Below are 21728 nucleotides of genomic sequence, written 5' to 3'. Positions count from 1 at the left end.
AAATGTGAGAAGTAGAAAGTACAGGTATTTGTGTTCAACATGTAAGAAGTAGAAAGTACAGGTATTTGTGTTCAACATGTAAGAAGTAGAAAGTACAGGTATTTGGGTTCAACATGTAAGAAGTAGAAAGTACAGGTATTTGGGTTCAACATGTAAGAAGTAGAAAGTACAGGTATTTGAGTTCAACATGTAAGAAGTAGAAAGTACAGGTATTTGGGTTCAACATGTGAGAAGTAGAAAGTACAGGTATTTGAGTTCAACATGTAAGAAGTAGAAAGTACAGGTATTTGGGTTCAACATGTAAGAAGTAGAAAGTACAGGTATTTGTGTTCAAAATGTAAGAAGTAGAAAGTACAGGTATTTGTGTTCAAAATGTAAGAAGTAGAAAGTACAGGTATTTGTGTTCAAAATGTGAGAAGTAGAAAGTACAGGTATTTGTGTTCAAAATGTAAGAAGTAGAAAGTACAGGTATTTGGGTTCAACATGTGAGAAGTAGAAAGTACAGGTATTTGGGTTCAACATGTAAGAAGTAGAAAGTACAGGTATTTGGGTTCAACATGTAAGAAGTAGAAAGTACAGGTATTTGTGTTCAAAATGTAAGAAGTAGAAAGTACAGGTATTTGTGTTCAAAATGTAAGAAGTAGAAAGTACAGGTATTTGTGTTCAAAATGTGAGAAGTAGAAAGTACAGGTATTTGTGTTCAAAATGTAAGAAGTAGAAAGTACAGGTATTTGTGTTCAACATGTAAGAAGTAGAAAGTACAGGTATTTGTGTTCAACATGTAAGAAGTAGAAAGTACAGGTATTTGGGTTCAACATGTAAGAAGTAGAAAGTACAGGTATTTGTGTTCAACATGTAAGAAGTAGAAAGTACAGGTATTTGGGTTCAAAATGTAAGAAGTCAAAGTAAAAAGTCGTCAGAAAAATAAGTAGTGGAGTAAAGTACTGATACCAGAAACATGTACAGTAACGAAGTATTTGTACTCTACTGCTTCCCACCTCTGAGCGAGGGGCCGTGATGGATAAAGCTTCAAGAACAACCCTCCAGCCTCTTAACCTCGTACCTTGGCCATGTCGAAGGTCTCGTCGGAGCGGTCAGAGTTCACAGACGTCGTGTCCTCGTCTCCCTCCTGGAAGCCTCTGGACCCGGGGCTCAGCTGCTCCTCCAGCTTCATCAGGTTCACCATGTCGGAGTAGCTGCGCTCCAGAGATCTCTGCTCCTCCTGAGCGCTCTGCTGGCAGCTGTCGTACCTGAGAGGTGAGAAGAAGATTAGAAATGACCACCAGATTTATAGAAAGTTTTATCCCGCAGGCCATTGGAAGTCAAGAGTCTTCACGTACATACTGTATGTTAATAATGCACCACCATCTGTACATGTCTATTGCTCATATCTACATTTTCATACATATTAACAGTATAAAGTGTTTATTCTGCTGTACAATATTACATTTCACATTCATCTTATTTTAAAGTTGTTCTATGGGTTTTAGTGCATGTGAATGTTCTGCAAAGGCTAACATCCCTGAGTCTCTCTCCCCCCTACCTTAAACGCCTCCACACATACTATATGTTTATAACGCACCACCATCTATACATAGGGATGGGGATCGTTAAGGTTTTAACGGTACTACTACTTTTATCGATACCGCTTATCGATCCGGTCTTTTAACGGTACTTTTATGGGTTCTTTTGGAGAATAAAATAAGGTAAACTAACTAAACACATTGTGAACAAAACTAACATTGCTTTTTATTTAAATGAAATACATAATATTTCACATCAAAAGAAACAACAGTGTTTTAACAAATCGTATTAAATAATCTGATGACAGAATTGTAAACAGAATAGCTGAAACTTTAACACAATAAATAACTCAGTTACCTCTAATCTTTAACCCATGTTTGTATCATTGAGTTAGCTCCGTGTGTTGCTGCTAGCATACATAACACCTGACGTGGAAACGTTACTCGTGGATGGGGCTACAGAGCTGCTAGAAAGACAGTCGAAAACGGTGCATTCCTCCGCCTGGACGTGGAGCACTTTTGCTAAATGTTTAGACAGATTGTTCGTGTTACAGCCCTGACATGCTAAACTCTTATTGCACTTTAGGCAACGAGCATTGTCCACATCGAGACGGGTAAAGTTTAACCACACCTCGGAGCGCGTTCTCTCCGCCATCTCCGCTGTGTGTGTGTGTGTGTGTGTGTGTGTGTGTGTGTGTGTGTGTGTGTGTGTGTGTGTGTGTGTGTGTGTTGCTGCATGTAGCAGCTGTGTGTGTGTGTAAACTGCCCCGCCCCCTCGCACACAGACAGGAGAGAGAGAGATCTCTCATCTGGATTGGAAAGATCTAAAATACTAAAAATAATCATAGACGCATTCTGCAGTCTTTTTGCATCTTAGAAACGGAGTTGGCGACACTAAAACTGCAATATAATGTTTGTGTAGCAATAATACAATAGAATAGAACTGGAGGGATGAACCCCTCTGTAATGGTCACACATGCAGAACACACAGCACACAGTGAAATCTGCTTTTAACCCATCCTAGCACCAGGAGTCTAGTACTAGGAGCAGTGGGCAGCTATTGCACAGCGCAATGGGAGTGAGGGGGGAAGGGGGTTGTCCGGTGCCTTGCTAAAGGGCACCACAGCAGGGCCCAGGAGGTGAACTGGGACCTCTCCAAGTAGAAGTCCACACTCCATATTTAGGTCTGGTCGGAGACCTGAACCGACGACCCTCCGGCTCACAGTCCAAGCAAGCCCCTACTGACTGAGCCACTGCCGGACATTACATATGACATATATTTTGTACATGTCTCCAGTACCGATAAAAAGACTGATAACGTCGGTGCTTAATGGTACCACGGTCTTTAATAATTCAGCCCCGGGGCTCGGTACCCATCCCTATCTATACATGTGTATTCCTCATATCTACATATTTATATATATATATATATATATGTTTACAGTATAAAATGTTTATTTCACATTCATCTTAGTCTATTTTAAAGAAGCCCTTTTACGCTTTTTGTTTGTGTCCTATGGGTTTTAATGCATGTGAATGGTCTGCAAAGGCTAAAATCCCAGAGGGAGTTAAAGCATGGAGACATGTCACAGTAAAGGCACACAATACAAATATGAAACCTGAACATTAGCATAAAAGAGGACCTTTAAACCAACCTATTGTTCTTATTCCTGTGTCCATTGCACTATTGTTTTGTTATTTATGTTGCATTGTTGAAGGACCCTAATACCTAACATTTGCATAAACTACGCTTTAGCAATTGTGTATAACAATTAAGTCCTTTGAATTCTCTGGGTAACAAAATACCAGACTATTGTAGCTGCTCCAAATCAGTTTTTAGAGCCTGGAGAAAACAGTTTTATTCAGGAAAACAGTCACTGATTGGATTTCCTGTTCATCTCAGTCGCTAATGGAGTTTTATACAGTTACGTTGTTAAGTTAACAACGTAGTAGACTTTAGTAAAAGCACACTTATAATGTTTTTGAATAGCACTTGCTGTTGCTGTTGAAATGGGATAATCTTTAGGGTTAGGGTCCATTTAAAGTCTTTAACTTTTAATGTCGAGTCCCAAGTCTTTAGTTTTCTGTCAAGTCATCAAACGAGAGTCGAATCGAGTTCACATCCCTGCCTCCATGAGCTGTGTTTCAGCTGTTGAGTGTATAAATAAGGGGTCCAAATGAAACAATACTCAGCTTCCTGTTCGTTTTCAGACCGCCATTATACTCCTGTCTCTTTCATCTCACACAGAATCTCCCCCTCCTCCCCCTTTACCTCCATTCAAAGCGAACCCATCGAGTCACAGTACAAAATGTCATTGGTAATCATGCTAATATTCCATTAGCATACATAATGCTCTAAGCTACCTGCAGAAGCTTTCATATGTCACAAAGGGGGATAATTATAAGGAATAAACATCATGATCAAAAGACTCTTCAGAGTGGACGTAGCTGTTGAGCTAATGCATGGAAGTCAATGGTTTGTGAGGTTGTGTGTGCATGAACAGGTGGAAGCATGTATGTACCGTATTGACCCGAATATAAGACGACCCTGATTATAAGACGACCAAATCTTGTTTTTATAAAGAAAATAATTGTATTTTTAAATAATGATAACACACCCCTTTGCGGACCGCGGAATGCTCTTCTCTGACTGTTTACATTTTTAAGGGCGGTCTTTTCGGGCTCGCCATCTTCTCACGTTACACTCAGTAACACCATATGTCTTTGCTGCTCGACAGTTGTTTGATGACTCTGCTTCGTTGATCACCCTAATCTTAAAATTGGCATCGTAACTTCGCCTCTCTTGTTTATTAACTCGCCCTACTTTTGATCTACTTTGTTCGAGTTGGTCTCTATCTCTCCACCTGTTGTATTGTTACCGTACTTTAAGTCGGTGTCTCTCTCGGGGGAACACTCGTTTGACGCGATCTGTTGTTGTGACTGTCTAATTACATCGAAAAAAGTCTAGACCCCGAATATAAGACGACCCCTCTTTTTAAGATTTGTTCCTAGGAAAAAAAACCTGTCTTATATTCGGGTCAATACGTTAAAGTGGACCTATCATGCTATATTTGAATAATATAGTGTAGGACCATACCTATATAAGGCATATTTATACTTTTTTTTTTTTCAAAATACCAAACAGATCATGCATTTTAGCCATGCCTCATTTTGCTCAATTTGACATTTTTTTGCTCTGTTTTAGCAAGGGCTGATTCAGTGAGAACAGCACCACCTACTGGCCTGGCATATGTACTACAGCGTCTCCAGCGCTTTCGAACGGCAATGGCCGTGGCTGTCTCCTCCTGATTGGTGGAGTTGGCCCAATAGCCGTAGCGCCACCGTCCTGACGTCAGGACAGTGTTCAAATCTGGATCAGTTTTTATCAGATCCGTTGCAGCCCCTTTTTTAGAGATTTGGGTATGGAGGAAAATAGAGAGGGTTGTGTTTTCTGACACTTGGTGAGTTCCCTGGAACACCGGGGACACATATTCATGTAGAAAAGACGTACAAAAGTGCATTTTGCGTGATAGGTCCCCTTTAAGTTGTCACAGCTATTGTACATTGTTGTCTAAATCAATGGTTTACAAGTACATTATGGAAGGCAAGGCTGCCGCAAGATGTAACATTTCTATGTATCTTTTATGTACAAATGTGTGGAATATACAAAAGCATGATCAAAAGCCTGTTTGTATTGGACGTAGCTGTTGAGGTGGTGCATGGAGGTCAAGTGTTTATGGTGATATGTGAAAGTAATTGAGAATTTGCATTACTTGTTTTTCTATATACATCGACATTATATGTTTTTGATGAAGAAAGGGAGTTTAAAAGTGCCTTATGGTATTCAAGGCTGCCGCAAGACATTACATTATACGTATTTTATGAAGAAAAGGGGGACGAGTATTGTGGAATAAACAAAAGCATGATGAAAAGCCTCTTTGTAGTGTGCGTACCTGTTGAGGTGGTGCATCATCGAGTGGTCTGAGGGGTTCTGGAGCTGGTGATGAAGAGCGTGGAGCGCCGGATGATCGCAGGATTGAGTTTCGCTGAGTTTCCGAGCCAGATCAAAGCATTGGTTTCTCAAACACTCCAGACTGCTGAGGCAAACCTCCTCCTCGCTCTCGTCCGCCTGGAGAATAATTTAGTTTGGTATATTAGTTTATAGTGTCGTGGACAGTCCCCATTGATCAACTGTCACAAAATGGGGCAGCTTTAGCCAACATTGCTAATTTCCAGATGATAATAGACACCTTTTTAAAATCACAATACATCAACAGCATTAGTTATAAAGAAAGGATGAAAGACAAGTAGATAGAGGCGAAAGGATAAAAGAGAACAACAACATACATGTGACATATATCAGCAACATCCATGATCACAACATGTAACACACACCATATCCAACACAGACGAGTGTGTGCAGGTTCTCAGTGAACCATGTTTGTAAGTGAGCTGTAAAGGTGGTATATGTTTGCATGTCTTTGATTTGAGTGGGTAATAATATACTACACTTTATTTGTAGAGCTCCTTTCATGCACAAAGCAGCCCAAAGTGCTTTACAGACCAAGAAGAAAACATTTGTATTACTGCTGAATTTTATTCCATATTTTATTCCATTCTATTTCTATGTACATTTTACTATATTCTTTATTATTTTTAATATGTGTTAATGTTATTATAGTGTTCTTATAATAGTTCTCTATCTGTGTTTTTTTTATTCTTGTTTTACTTTTATGTATGCACCACGACACCAAGTCAAATTCCTCGTACGTGTCAACCTACCTGCTAATAAACCTGATTCTGATCAATATTAAAATAAATACAAAATAAGATAAAACATCAACAGTAATCTAATGAAATTTGGTGTTGTTGTTTTTTTGTTTTGTTTCTTTCCGTTAACTGTCAAGTGGAACTAAGTATTTTTTGGTACGTTTTTGTGTTTCTCTTATTTTCCAACGATGCTGTTATGATTGGCTGTGAATACGAAAATATGAAAGACAGACCATCTATTTCTATGTATTTATTTTTTGAGAAAGGGGCCGGTCATATCAGATTATTTTCTTCTCCCTGCTCCTTTTCGGGTACGGTGTGTTTATAGAGACATGTTTTGTAAAATTGTTATACATTAAAGGTCACCTATCATGCTATTTTTAGGCAATAGCATGGGTCTCAGATATATACTAATATATAAAAAACATGTCTATGAAGTGTTTTGCTCAAAATACCAAACAGATCACCCATTCTAGCCACGCCTCATATCCCTCTATTTCACTTCCTGTTTCAAAAGTGCTGATTTGGGGTATAAAGCTTGAAAAAAATTCAAGAATTGATAAAGAAGAAAAAAGGAGGGGGCTGAGCTCATGCGGGACCCGGCAGCTACTGTCTAAACTAAATGCTGCCGTGATGAAACGCCATATCATGGATTATCAAGGATTCTCTCTGAAACAGTATGGAGCTCAAAGGCTTTCTCTCTTGCCGGTTATACCACAAGGTGAGTTCCTTTTTATTTCCTGCTTCTTCACACACATGCTCTCCAGTACAGGTTAGCTCTGAGTGTTAGCGATGCTAATGTAAACACCGACCATATTACGTCCAAAACAGTCGGGCATTGTTTCTGATAGCAACGTTTCTGATAGGCCCGTGGGTCCACATTTCAGATATTACGTCATATCGGACGCAAATCTGTATCAGCTCCGTTGTTCCCCCGTTTTTAGAGATTTGGGTACGGAGGAAAAGAGAGAGGGTTTTATTTTTTGACGCTGCGTGAGTTCCCTGACACACCGGGGACACATGTTTATGTATAAAAGACATCACAAAGTGCATTTTGCATGATAGGTCCCCTTTAAAGGTCCCCTATTATACTGTTTTTCATCAATATATTATAGGTCTCAGATATATTCAGAACCTGTCTCTGATTGGCTGAAACACCAAACAGATCATTGCAGCATCCCATAATCCCCTCTGTTTCAGCCCTGTTTCCAAAGTGCTGATTCTCTGTCTGTTACTTTAGATGAAAATAAGGAGCCCCTCCCCACGCCCCTCTGAGAGAGATTTGGTTACAAAGAACACAATGGTGCTCTAGGAGGAGATTCAGGTGATAAGGGGGGGGGTTACCTTGGTTGCTGATTGGCTAATGGTTACACAAGCCAAAACATCGTTATGACATCATAAAGTGGCCAAAATCTGATCAGCTCGTTTTCAGACAGGTTTTTATAGAAATGGATCAGGACAAAAAGAGAGAGAATCTTTGTTCCTGAAACTTTCAGAGTCTCTTTACACAGAGGGGACACATGTTGATGAAGAAGAGACATGAAGAAGAGGGGACACATGTTGATGTAGAAGAGACATGAAGAAGAGGGGACACATGTTGATGTAGAAGAGACATGAAGAAGAGGGGACACATGTTGATGTAGAAGAGACATGAAGAAGAGGGGACACATGTTGATGTAGAAGAGACATGAAGAAGAGGGGACACATGTTGATGTAGAAGAGACATGAAGAAGAGGGGACACATGTTGATGTAGAAGAGACATGAAGAAGAGGGGACACATGTTGATGTAGAAGAGACATGAAGAAGAGAGGACACATGTTGATGTAGAAGAGACATGAAGAAGAGGGGACACATGTTGATGTAGAAGAGACATGAAGAAGAGGGGACACATGTTGATGTAGAAGAGACATGAAGAAGAGGGGACACATGTTGATGTAGAAGAGACATGAAGAAGAGGGGACACATGTTGATGTAGAAGAGACATGAAGAAGAGGGGACACATGTTGATGTAGAAGAGACATGAAGAAGAGGGGACACATGTTGATGTAGAAGAGACATGAAGAAGAGGGGACACATGTTGATGTAGAAGAGACATGAAGAAGAGGGGACACATGTTGATGTAGAAGAGACATGAAGAAGAGGGGACACATGTTGATGTAGAAGAGACATGAAGAAGAGGGGACACGTGTTGATGTAGAAGAGACATGAAGAAGAGGGGACACGTGTTGATGTAGAAGAGACATGAAGAAGAGGGGACACATGTTGATGTAGAAGAGACATGAAGAAGAGGGGACACATGTTGATGTAGAAGAGACATGAAGAAGAGGGGACACATGTTGATGTAGAAGAGACATGAAGAAGAGGGGACACGTGTTGATGTAGAAGAGACATGAAGAAGAGGGGACACATGTTCATGTAGAAGAGACATGAAGAAGTGGATGTTGCGTAATAGGTGTTTAAGTTGTGCATACCATGAACAGAACAATTAAAAATGAAATGAAACAAAATTCCCTTGAAGTAAAGCTGACAGAAAGAAATTAAAATAGGTTAAAATAAAACCATTTTTGGATCCTCACCCCGATGCCTTGTCGTCCGTTAGCATGTCCGATATCTCCTCCAACTTCTGGATATCCTTCATCCGGCATCATGTTCCCGTGTCCCTGTGCCAGAAGCTTCAGGGAATCCACGGTTTCCCGTACCACGTCACTGTCCAAATCCACGCTCAGTTCTCCTTTCCGATCGCCATGATGAATGTAATCGTCTTCATCATCTTCCTCTTCTTCTCCAGCGCTGTTTGAAGAGTTGCTGTTCATCTCGGACTCCGTCATGGCTTGGTAGGCGGCGTCTTCTGCGATTTTCCCCAGGTTGAGAAGCGATTTGGCGACCAGTTCGTCGTAATTCTCGTAATCTTCCCCCGTGCCGTTTCCAGCGCTGATGGTGCCGTGGTTGTTGTTGTTGTCGTCCTTGTGGATTGGAAGAAGCTTTGATTGTCCGAGGGGTTTGTAGTGCTTGTCAACTGTCAGGGACGGAACAAAAACAAAGGCTTTTACATCTAAATGCAAAACAAGTTATCAGCATATTTTCACCGCACACGATTTCTGAAATGACAAATTGAGGCTTTTTGAACCGAGAGGTCAGAAAGATCATCTGATGTGCACAGAAATGTTTGAAACAAGAGGTAAAGTACAGTATGTTGCACCATTGACAACATCAACAGTAGGTTTCGATTAATTCCAGTGAGTTTGTAGGGTACCACTTTACAATAAGACTACCCTTATAAAGGGTTTACGAATAGTTTGTAATTCATTTATTAATTAGGTTGTGAACACTTTATAAATCATTAATAAGCTTTTATAAGACATGAGATAAACAGGGCAACTGTGACCGGTTGCTTGCCAAATAGTGAGCCCACATTTATCTGTACTGTTAAGTCTTATATTGGCTAATTAGCATACTTCGTCTCCTTCATCAGCCAGCATCCTTGGTATCTATTGTTCACTGAGTTGATTCTCGCTAAGTAGCCAATATAAGGCTTAGTCATCTTGCCAAATAGTGAGCCTGTGTTGATGTATGCAAACTATGTTAGAACTGGTTTATAAATGGTTCTTAATGATTAATAAAGTGTTTACAACCTAATTCATAACCTAATTAGAAACCCTTTCTGAATCCTTTATAAGGGTAGTCTTATTGTAAAGTGGTACCGTTTGTAGTGGTCGCCAACAACAAACTCTTAGGCTTTACGTCCAAATGCAAAACATCACATAATAATGTCAGTCCTGCGCAATAAACCTGTTTTTGATTCTGATTCTGATTCACTATCATAGTTTCACTCAGCACTTTATGCCGTAAACAACACAAACAGTAGATAACAGTAAATAAGTCAGAAATGACAGAGCATTTGATTAATTCCTGTTCATTTAGGATGAAAATCCTGCAGATGAAAATGAAATGAAACCTTTTTACATCTTCTAATCCAGTTTCTTCTCATGTATATCCCTGAATTCATTAGCTCCCATCTCTCCCAATTATGATCCTCTGTTTACTCGCACAAAAACACACAACCCAGAGCTGCTCTCCTCTCTCAGCCTCGCTGTTGATTTTGAGGACAGCGACGGCGAATGAGAGCAGAGAAATTGAGAAAGGGGAGGCGTGTGAGGTGCTCCGATTCGGGAGCCATAAATATTCTCAGGAGGAGAAGAAGAGGAACATGTGACTCGTCCCTGGAGTTAATAACTCAGCAGAGCTGCTCTCCAGATTATTCGTGAGGCGCTGTCAGAAGCGATTGAGGACACGGGGGTGTTGGTTTGGGGGAAAAGAGGCAGAGCATCTGGTCGAACACAGATTCAGCTCATCCCTTCCTCCTCTCTCGCTGCAGAGAGCTTCAGCTGTTTGGCTTGCATGCACATGTCCACCTTTTGTTGAGCTCTTGTAGATTGAGCTACAGTTTTACAAAGATATTCGGCATCTTATACGCAATACTACCCAAAAAATCTTCTTGCATCTACAATAAACAGTATTTAATTTCACATTCTGTTCTTATTTATCTTATACTATTTAGATGTATATAGACTCCTGCATTCACTGTTTCACTTTCAACATTCTCTGCCTTATTTAGCTTATTTGATTTGATATAACCCTCAAAGACTGTCTTTCCCAAAAGAAACTCAGATATTTGGTTAAACACTTCCCCTGTGACCTATGCTCTTGTTTTCTTGGAAAGGTATATCTCCTGGATATTTATATATATATTGCACTGCTTTAGAAGTATTGTAAACGGCTTGATAGCCACATGGAAACATCACAGGACGGACACATGTAGACAGATAACGATCCAACCCATACGGGCTATTTAGAGATGTTAGGTAACCTTGGGAGGAAACTAGAGCACCCAAAGGAAGATCGTAAAGGCTTCCAGGATCTGATGTCATATTTGCCACAGCAGAACAAATACATCTTTTATATAACTATCCTTATTTCATTTAAAATGGTGATGAGTAGCTCGATTGCAAAAGAAGCTCCAGCACACTGTCTAACTTTTTGGCGACATTTTGGAACTAGCCCTTAATCAGGAAAAAGTAGATCAAGTGCCGTCGTCGCTAATATGTTTAAAATACAATGTTAATATAATAAGTAGGAACGTGTATGGGAGCTTTGCGGATTATTTTCACAGTTGGATGTTTGCTCATTTCACACTTCAGAAGCAAAGAAGAAGTTCTTGGTGGGGCAACAGCGTTCTGAAATCAGCCAAACTAAATAATCAGTTAACTCACCATGCTGACGATTCGGCTGCTCGTCTTCCTCCTCCTCGTCTTCCTCTCCCTCGTCATCCTGCTCGTCTTCATCGTCGCCATCCTCCACTTCCTCCTCCTCCTCGTACATCCCATCGTCCTCTTCCTCCTCCTCTTCTTCTTCGTCCTCCGCTCGTTCTCTTCCCATTGTCTTCACCGCCCTCTCCACCTCTACCTCGTCCTCCTCTTCCTCCTGCTCCTCGTTGTCCTCCGAGAACTCGTCGTCCACATCTTCATCGCCTTCTCTACCCGTCTCCTCTTCCTCCTCGTCTTCCTCCACTACCTCCCCTTGCTCCTTCACCTTCTCTACTTCATTCGGGTAGTTAGTGTAGACGACCTCTTCCCCCCCGGAGAGGAAAGGCCTCCTCTTGGCAGCCGGCTCCAGAGGCTGTTTCTCCAGAGCCTTCCTCTTCTTGGCCAACGGGCAGCCGTAGACGCTAAAGAGAGACAGAGGGCACACCATCAGTAGCCATCTTTGTTTTTACCCAATCTTTAAAGTCCAAAAGCTTCCAGAGGGGGGAAGTAGTGGAGTACAAATACTACGTTACTGTACTTAAGTATATTTTTCTGGTATCAGTACTTTACTCCACTACTTATTTTTCTGACCACTTTTTACTTTGACTTCTTACATTTTTAACACAAATACCTGTACTTTCTACTTCTTACATTTTGAACACAAATACCTGTACTTTCTACTTCTTACATTTTGAACACAAATACCTGTACTTTCTACTTCTTACATGTTGAACACAAATACCTGTACTTTCTACTTCTTACATGTTGAACACAAATACCTGTACTTTCTACTTCTTACATGTTGAACCCAAATACCTGTACTTTCTACTTCTTACATGTTGAACCCAAATACCTGTACTTTCTACTTCTTACATGTTGAACCCAAATACCTGTACTTTCTACTTCTTACATGTTGAACACAAATACCTGTACTTTCTACTTCTTACATGTTGAACACAAATACCTGTACTTTCTACTTCTCACATTTCCCAAACAGGCTGGTTCCTTTAGTTTGAATGTGTGTTTGGTGGCGTGATCATTATTATTTAGAGTCATTGCGTGCCTATTGATTTGAACACGATCCGTGTATCCATCATTTCCTGGTCTTCTCTAAAGAAGAGGGACCAATGAAAACGTTGTCATGTTGCCGTTGTTCAGCATGGAAACATTCATTAGCTAACAATGACATTATTGTTCTATTAATATAAAGGGAGGTCAGGTACTCTTTAAAACAGCTGCTAGTTATGGGTACTTTTTACTGAAGTACATTTCAAAGCCCTCTTTACTTTTACTTGAGTAAAGAAGTTTAGTCAGTACTTCTACTTTTACCAGAGTATTTTTAAACACGAGTATCGGTACTTCTACTTGAGTAAAGGATGTGTGTACTTTTGCCCTGTCTGAAGCTTTCCCTCCTGCCACTAACGAACCAAATTTAGCCAAAACAAACACAACTGGGTTGCCCAACTTGCCAGTATGTTATATTGGAACTATTAGTTGGTTTATAGACAAAAGATCACAACTGTAATAATGAACATTTACTTGAGAGTTCAAAATATAGCCTGTGTCTTCTTATAATTGTATAATAACCTACCCGCGAATTGCAAGACAGTGCAAACGTTTTAATCATATGAATGAATGGGAAATCGACGTGAACAGAGCTCAAAATCATCCAACTTTGTGGTCATACTGATTCTCCATACTGTAACGGAGAAAACATATTTAAAGTTCAAACAGCTCTCCAGACTCTCAACTTTATTTGACTATAAGGGTTTTTTGGATATATGGAATGGTTTTCCTAAAATCACAGTTTAAGTTTTGTGACCATTTCAAATCTTGATGCACTTTTGAAGATAAGATTTTGATGAAATGGCTTAACTTTTACATCAGGATGGTCTTCAGAAAAAGCATAAGGTATTTCTTCTTCTGCTGGTCCATGTGTGAAGACACTGCAGATTATTTTTTACACGCATTCGCTAAGAAAGAGAATCAGCCTCTTAAAAAAAAAAAACCCCAAAGCTTATTCAAGCAGGGACTCAATTACGCAAATCCCATAATAGTCATTAACTGTGGGGAAAATTCTGTTTTAATTGCTCTCAAACAGCAAGCACAATTATACACGGCGTTAATGTGGATTTTAGGAAATCAATTAGGGCATTTCCATATGAAAGAGCTTATTTTGTGTTGGGAGGGAAAGTTGGAGGAGGTGACTGAGTGTTGACAATAAAATTAAAACATTTAATCATTCAACAATTAAGTTGTATTCTTTTTTTAAGTGTCAATGTCTCAATCACCTGCTTCTGAACCAACCTTCATATGAATTACAATTCCATTTTTTTTAATGTCTCTTACAAACTGGTATGCTTGATATTGATAAACGGACCTGGGGTTTTCGTTCAAATCCAAAACATCGATAAAGCAGCAGAAATGCAAGATCAGTTTCCATATTTGCAGGATGTAAAGCACAACAAACAGTAGAGTATCATTGCTATATTTGCCAAAACAGATGCTGTGATTGCAAAACATTTGATGTCATTACGCTGAAAACAATAGAGGACCTAGGGTTGACCCCTGTGGAACTCCGCAGGGAAGCTTGATTTTATGGGTTTCACTTTTTAGGGATTTTTTAATTAGAAACCAGTGAGATAACCAATATTATCCTTCTAAAGGAAACATAGTGGGAGCAGTATAATTATATTTCATCATATTGCATTAGTAAGCAAAGGTATATGAGAGCACTGAAGGTTTATTCCATTAGATGTTTTCATTTGTATTTCACGTATGGTCTGTACTTGTTTCAGTTCCTTCATGAAAGGACAGATATTCAATTTACTACAATTAATTACTTGATTTTGTTCATGATTTGGCAACAAGCCAATACACAATTATAATTTTAGGATTGATTAAGAAGGAGAGACTGTGTGAGAGAGAGAGAGAGAGAGAGAGAAAATCTATTTCATGTAACACTGCGGCATGTATTTCTACCAGAAAACACACACACACACCAATTCTCCTCAAATGATCCCTCCATCTTATGTGTGTGTGTGTGTGTGTGTGTGTGTGTGCATGTTTGTGTGTGTGACCTTAGCCACCTTGCTGTCTCCCGCCAATTAAAATTCTGGTGGTAATTAAAGCAGATCAGAAACCAGGGAATGCTGCAGACAGGGGCGAGAGACTATGCATGGTAATTATGTGAAGGGAGAGAGAAAGGGGGAGGGGGGGAGTTCACACATCACATTTTCTCTTCGTGCTGAGCTGATCTGCTGCAGTCTGATATGATGCACTGCGATTGATTATATCCCGCGTGTTAAATCGATTGATATCTCATTGGTTTTCCGTATAAAGACACCTTGACTGATGCTAATGAGGACTAGCTTAAATATAGGCAGTCAATATTTGTCTGAAAATGATGTTTTGAGGACTGCATTCCCAACATCATATCATATGTACGAATGAAGAGAATATACCATAACACAGCGTCTGCAGAAAGAATGTTGCGTTATGGGTTGTTTGAAGCCTCATGTCGCTAAGCTCACATTATTTTAAATTTGTGTTTCAAGAAGAAAATCCTTTATTGGTCCCACAGCGGGTACATTTACAGTGTTGCAGCAGGAAATAGGGTAAAGTAACAACAATTGTGGAAAACATGTAATATATAATAAGTTAAAATTAGTCTCTGTCTCTATGAGGACACCTTGGGTCCATAATTGTCTCTGAAGGGATTTAAAGAGTGCATTATTCTCTCTACTGGGTCACCTAGAGTCCATGTTTGTCACATTGAGGACACCTGTAGTCCATTATTTTCTCTAGAGGCTCTTTGAGCATTGAGTCATTACCTCTACATGGACCTAGTGTCCATGATTGTCTCTATCAGGACTTCTAGCATCCTTTTAGTCTTTACAAGGACACCAAGATTACATTTTCTCCCTAATCTGTACACTTGTAGTCCACTATTTTCTCTAAAGGGACACTTAGAGTCCATTTCTGTCTCTATGAAGCAACTAAAGCCCATTTCAATTTCTACATTTACACCTGGCATACCATTTTGTCTCCATGTGGACACCTTGAGAGTCATTTGTGTCTCTGAGAGGTAACCTGGTGTCCATTTATTTGTATTTTTGGACAACAGGAGTCCATTATTGTCTCTTTGAGGACACCTGGAGTACATTTTGTCCAAACGAGGACACCTGGAGTAAATGTTGTCCGAACGAGGACACCTGGGGTACATTTTGTCCAAACGAGGACATCTGGAGTATATTTTTGTCTATATGTGGATACCTGGATGGTCATTTGTGTCTCTAAGAGGTAACATGGTGTCCATTTATTTATATTTTTGGATAACAGGAGTCCATTATTGTCTCTTTGAGGACACCTGGAGTAAATTGCTGTCTCTATGTGGACCCCAGAAAGGTCAATTTTCATCGCTGTGAGGACATTTTTCAGTCCATAATATTCTCCTATACCTTTGTCAACTTATCGAGCAAACAGAGGCTGTGATTAAACCCAGAGCATGACAGACTGTTGCTACGGTTACCTGCAGTTTAATATACCTTGAGCTCTTATTTAGACCAGAAGCATGTTGCCTATCAACCAATCAGAAACAAGTATTCCTGTGACTGTGACGCAATCATTTTCGCTTAAATGAGACATACATTACATTTTCATGTTTATCAATTATTTTCATTGATAAAAATAGACACTACTGTATAGGACAGAAGTTTGTCATTTATCCTTTTTTTATATTTGCTAAGAATATAAAACACATAAAAAAAAACTATTATGTAAAATAAACTTGCAAGTCCATGAAAAAATGATTGTTTTTGTATCCCTTATTTAGAAGTATGTGTTAGTACTATTATTATAATGAGTTTTTTCTCACTTTCGCACACAATTAAACACATAAACATGCGCTCTATATTTAACAGAGACCCCCTTAATTACAAATAAGTCACAATAACTGCATGAAGTTATTAATAGACTCATTGCGAATATTATTTCATCATGTATTTTTATTGTTTTGCAAAAATAAAACATCAAAAAGTATGGTTTAAAATCAACTTGCAGGTCCATGAAAAATAATATATCATGTATCCATTACTATTTGTATTTATTAGCAGTATTATTATGTTATTTTCCCCCTTAATTACAAATATAACTCACAATAACTGCAAGATGTTATTATCAGACTCAATATGACTATTATTTCATTGTTTTTTTATGTTTTATTTTATGTTTTTGCACCAATTAAACATCCAAAAAGTATTGTTCAAAGTGGCCGTGCATGCCCATGAAAAGAAACATATTTAATTTTTATATTTTCATGGTTAGAAATAATAAAAACTTAGTCCTTGGTGTCACTGCAGAGAGTCATTCAGACGACAGAAATATCTTCTGCAGTGTGATAATTAAATCTAGGTGTGTGTGTGTGTGTGTGTGTGTGTGTGTGTGTGTGTGTGTGTGTGTGTGTGTGTGTGTGTGTGTGTGTGTGTGTGTGTGTGTGTGTGTGTGTGTGTGTGTGTGTGTGTGTGTGTGTGTGTGGCAATGCTTTGGCACCAACAGAAGGTGTGTGTGTGTCAGTGTGTGTGTGTCGGTGTGTGTGTGTTTAATGTGGGCGACATGATGTTCACATCCTATACTAGCGGTTGCCATTGGAGACAGGCTGCATCCCTCCTGGTCCTCATACTGCAGCACGGTGCTGTCGCCATGGTGACATCCTCCAGAGAGGGAGACAAAGAAAGGTAGGAGAGAGAGAGAGAGAGAGAGAGAGAGAGAGAGAGAGAGAGAGAGAGAGAGAGAGAGAGAGGGAGGGACAATGACTTTGAACACCCCCCCCCCCCCCCCCCCCCCCCCCCCCCCCTCTCGAATCATTCATTCAGCACACAGACTGTTTCTGCTTCAGGAAGTTATAGATCCCAGTGATGTGGAGAAATGTTGGGATTTACTCTAAAAACCAAAAAGGGAGGAGCAGGAATGAGTACTTTCCTGTTCCATCGTGTGGAAGTCAATGTTTATGTGAATATGTTTTTGGTTGTTAGCCTTGAATAAGGTCTGTGGTTATGATATTAAAATATGTTAGACAAAGAGTGGTGCAGTAATGAGTCCTAAAACTTGGAAATTCATCCGTATTTTACCACTTCTTGTTCCCTCTTCAATGGTTTTTGAATGTGTTTTTGGTTGTTAGCCTGAAATAAGGTCTGTGGTTAACACAAGCTGAAGAGATTTAAATGTTTTATTCTGCGACAACAAATACGTCAGTAAATAACTCACTGGTGAATTTAAAAACCGCGGTAGCTAACAAGTGTCTAAATGAGACGAGTAAACGTTATCACGGCCAACATTAGCCGCCTTTAGCTTAGCGGTGGTGACGTGAAGTCATGTGACCGTGCTGTAGTTCCTTTATAGCCCAACATTAGCCGCCTTTAGCTTAGCGGTGGTGACGTGAAGTCATGTGACCGTGCTGTAGTTCCTTTATAGCTCAACATTAGCCACCTTTAGCTTAGCGGTGGTGACTTGAAGTCATGTGACCGTGCTGTAGTTCCTTTATAGCTCAACATTAGCCACCTTTAGCTTAGCGGTGGTGACTTGAAGTCATGTGACCGTGTTGTAGTTCCTTTATAGCCCAACATTAGCCGCCTTTAGCTTAGGTTGGGTTGGGGGATAGATCAATTGTATGCTTTTAAATACTTTTAGCACAAGGCAGCTACCTAAGAAAATGAATAAAGTGAAGCGATCTAAATATTCTCTGAATTTATTTCCCCAGAGTTGACAAAAAAGCAACCTTTTTACTCAACTTGAGCTTGTAGATCCTCACTACTTCCAGTATTTTTGCCTTTTTGCCATTTTTTCCAAGCTAAACACTTCATGCACCATCTTTATACTGCACATTTTCTCGTATGACTTTGGTGAAGACTATAAATCTCAAACAAAGCAAGTTAAATAGTTGGTGGAGTTGGATGAAACTTCCCAAACCTGTATAGAAAGGCGGAAAAAGGTGGAAAACTAGGAATGATTGTGCAGATGCTGTGTTCTCTATCTCTCTCTGAGTCTTTGTGAAATCAGACGTTTGTGTACAGTGCAGTCTTGTGATCAGCTGATGATTCACTGATTAAGGGATTCAGCATGCCGTTTCCCCAGAGAGGAAGACATCATACGACCTACTTCTCTTTCTAAATCTCTTTCTGCCTTTCTTTCTCCGTCACTTCAGTAATTTGTCAGCAGGACTATTTATGAGACACGATAAAAGGGAAAAACAGTCCTGCGGTGAGATTTTTTTTACCTCCTGTTTCCACTGTTTTAAGCTAGAATGCATGCAAAATCCTTAAAGGGGCCTTAATATGTTTCTTTGGGGCTTTTCCCTTTCTTGTAGTGAGTTGTTGTGCATGTACTGTAAATAGTCTGCAAAGGTTAAAATCCCATCGCGGTAGGAAAAAATAAAGACATTTTTAACATTAAAACATTAACATCTACAATCCTGGGCATCTTCGTCTGCTTAAAAAAGACATCTTTGCATAAAGCAACTTGCAAACCTTATGCTACATCCTTTAAAAATAATCAATTTATAATAATCAGAGCTCTTATTTTTAAATGTTCCTGAAAGTCTTCGTGCTCTTTGCAGCACCATCAGTCTGCTCTGCCAGCGACTCGCCATCCTGCCCTTCTCATTATCTCTCCGTTACCTCGAGCATCAAACCACCGCTGCCCTGAGCCGTATAACCTCTATATACAGCCGCCCACACACACACACACACACACACACACACACACACACACACACACACACACTATTAAACCAATACCGTAGAGATGTTCCGAAATAACATCAAATCATCTCAACGAGAGCTTTGATTTCATAACGTATGTTTAATTCTATTCAAAACGGGAAAAATACTCAAATGTCCTCCTACACATCCTCACATCCAGCCTTCAAATGTAATTTTCTTCGAGTGAAAGCCTCTGTGGTGCACTTCAATGCAGCTGCAGTGCACCTGCTTTGATGTATATTTCACCTGGTTTATAAAAAAAAAAGTGATCTTTCAACCTGGATCTGTGCAGAATAATGTCACCCAAAGAATTGGGTTCAACATATTTCAATTGGAGGAAAATGAAATCATGACATATTACATGACATGTCACTTGTTGGACACATTTATCCAAAGCGACTTACATACTCAATACAATCCCCACCGGAGCAATTTGGGGTGAAGTGTCTCAGGGACACAACGACATTCTGACTGCAGTGGGGTTTGAACCTGTGACCCCCTGATCCGAACACCTACGGACAACCCACTACGCCACACGTCTCATATATAGTTGCCTAGTTTTGATTTATTGTAAGAAATATAAGATAATATTAAGAACAAAGCACTGTTATCTTACTATGATTGCGGTTTTACTGCAGGAAAACTTTCAGCAATGGACATGAGCTTAAAAGACTCGTTGCAAGCGTTACTTCTTGCAGCAGCCCCCCTGCGTATATTTCTAATTCAATGTTTCCAAAGGCTCCAGAGATCTGAGGAAGAAACCATGGAGCAGTCTGCAGGACGGACAGCCATCGGGGGATTTGACCCCGGGCCGTCACAGCTCCAGTCTCCTCCTGATTGGTTTTCCTGTGACCGAGCATTGGATTTACTTCGCTGCAGGCGACGACCTGCAGAGCTCTGAACGTCCAGGAGACATGAGACCGTGACGTGAATTAATTTATTGTTCGTACGATTCTGACTCTGAGCTGCTGAGTGAGACGTTTCAATTTGTAATCTGTTTTAATTGTTCTATGTCCTATATATACAGAGATGGCAAAAGTAAACACATCTTTTGCTGAAGTAGAAGTACAGATACTCGTGTTTAAAAATACTCTGGTAAAAGTAGAAGTACTGACTAAACTTCTTTACTCAAGTCAAAGTAAAGAGGGCTTTGAAATGTACTTAAGTAAAAAGTACCCATAACTAGCAGCTGTTTTAAAGAGTACCTGACCTCCCTTTATATTAATAGAACAATAATGTCATTGTTAGCGAATGAATGTTTCCATGCTGAACAACGGCAACATGACAACGTTTTCATTGGTCCCTCTTCTTTAGAGAAGACCAGGAAATGATGGATACACGGATCGTGTTCAAATCAATAGGCACGCAATGACTCTAAATAATAATGATCACGCCACCAAACACACATTCAAACTAAAGGAACCAGCCTGTTTGGGAAATGTAAGAAGTAGAAAGTACAGGTATTTGTGTTCAACATGTAAGAAGTAGAAAGTACAGGTATTTGTGTTCAACATGTAAGAAGTAAAAGTAAAAAGTAGTGGAGTAAAGTACTGATACCAGAAAGATGTACTTAAGTACAGTAACGAAGTATTTGTACTCCACTACTTCCCACCTCTGTCTATATATATATATATGTTGCACTGTTGGAGGAGTCTGTGACTTTTCATTGCCATATCTACACTGTAGCTAATGTGCAAATGACAATAAAGCCTTGAAACTTGAAACTTGAAGACCGAATGGAGGGCCACAGCCGACCCCCACCACTTAATGTTTGTTTTTTGCAATCAACCAAGAAAATTCAGAACACTTTTCTGATTATCTTTTCTTTTTTGAATCCAGATTTAAAAGATTTGAAGGGGTTCATACCTGCGATGTCTGGCGTACTTCCCGCTGACGTGACCGCTGCCATCACAGCCTGGAGTGGGACAGCTGAGGAGGAAACACACACACACACACACACACACACGTTATATAGGTTTTTGTGCATGTAAATAGTCTGCAAAGGCTAAAATTCCTGTGTTCCCTTCACACTCTTCCCCTGCCTGAAACGCCTCCATAGGACTCCTTTGTTTACTTCCTGAACATAGTGATATTCGCCTTTGGTACTGATCTTTGATTCTGGCATTTTAAATTAGAAAAATTGAAACCCATAAAATCGAGCTTTCCTTGGGAGTTCCACAGGGGTCAATCCTAGGTCCTCTATTGTTTTCAGCGTAACTACGTCCAATGTTTTGCATCAAATCACAACATCCTTTTTTGCAAATATACCTACCATGTATTTTGTTGCATTTTAAATCCTGCAATTATGGTATCGGGTCTTGCATTTTATTCGGTTTATCGATGTTAAGAATGGTAAGAATACCACTCTTAAAGG

At 39.7% G+C, this 21728-nt stretch overlaps 1 protein-coding gene across 1 annotated transcript in view; it reads right to left on the bottom strand.

The window, feature by feature from the left end:
• myt1la (myelin transcription factor 1-like, a) overlaps positions 1 to 21728 on the bottom strand; it is an 83393-nt gene that overhangs the window by 41833 nt on the left and 19832 nt on the right. Inside the window, exons 5-9 of the mRNA XM_034123786.1 lie at positions 21221 to 21283; positions 11565 to 12019; positions 8871 to 9310; positions 5477 to 5652; positions 1064 to 1250 (exon numbers count right to left, since the gene is read on the bottom strand). Coding sequence (XP_033979677.1) covers positions 1064 to 1250; positions 5477 to 5652; positions 8871 to 9310; positions 11565 to 12019; positions 21221 to 21283 — 1321 coding nt within the window. The remainder of the gene's footprint in view (positions 1 to 1063; positions 1251 to 5476; positions 5653 to 8870; positions 9311 to 11564; positions 12020 to 21220; positions 21284 to 21728) is intronic.

The sequence above is a fragment of the Trematomus bernacchii genome, unplaced genomic scaffold (genome assembly GCF_902827165.1).
Source record: "Trematomus bernacchii unplaced genomic scaffold, fTreBer1.1, whole genome shotgun sequence".
NCBI classification, from domain to species: Eukaryota; Metazoa; Chordata; class Actinopteri; order Perciformes; family Nototheniidae; genus Trematomus; species Trematomus bernacchii.
This window is presented reverse-complemented; position numbering and strand designations above follow the sequence as displayed.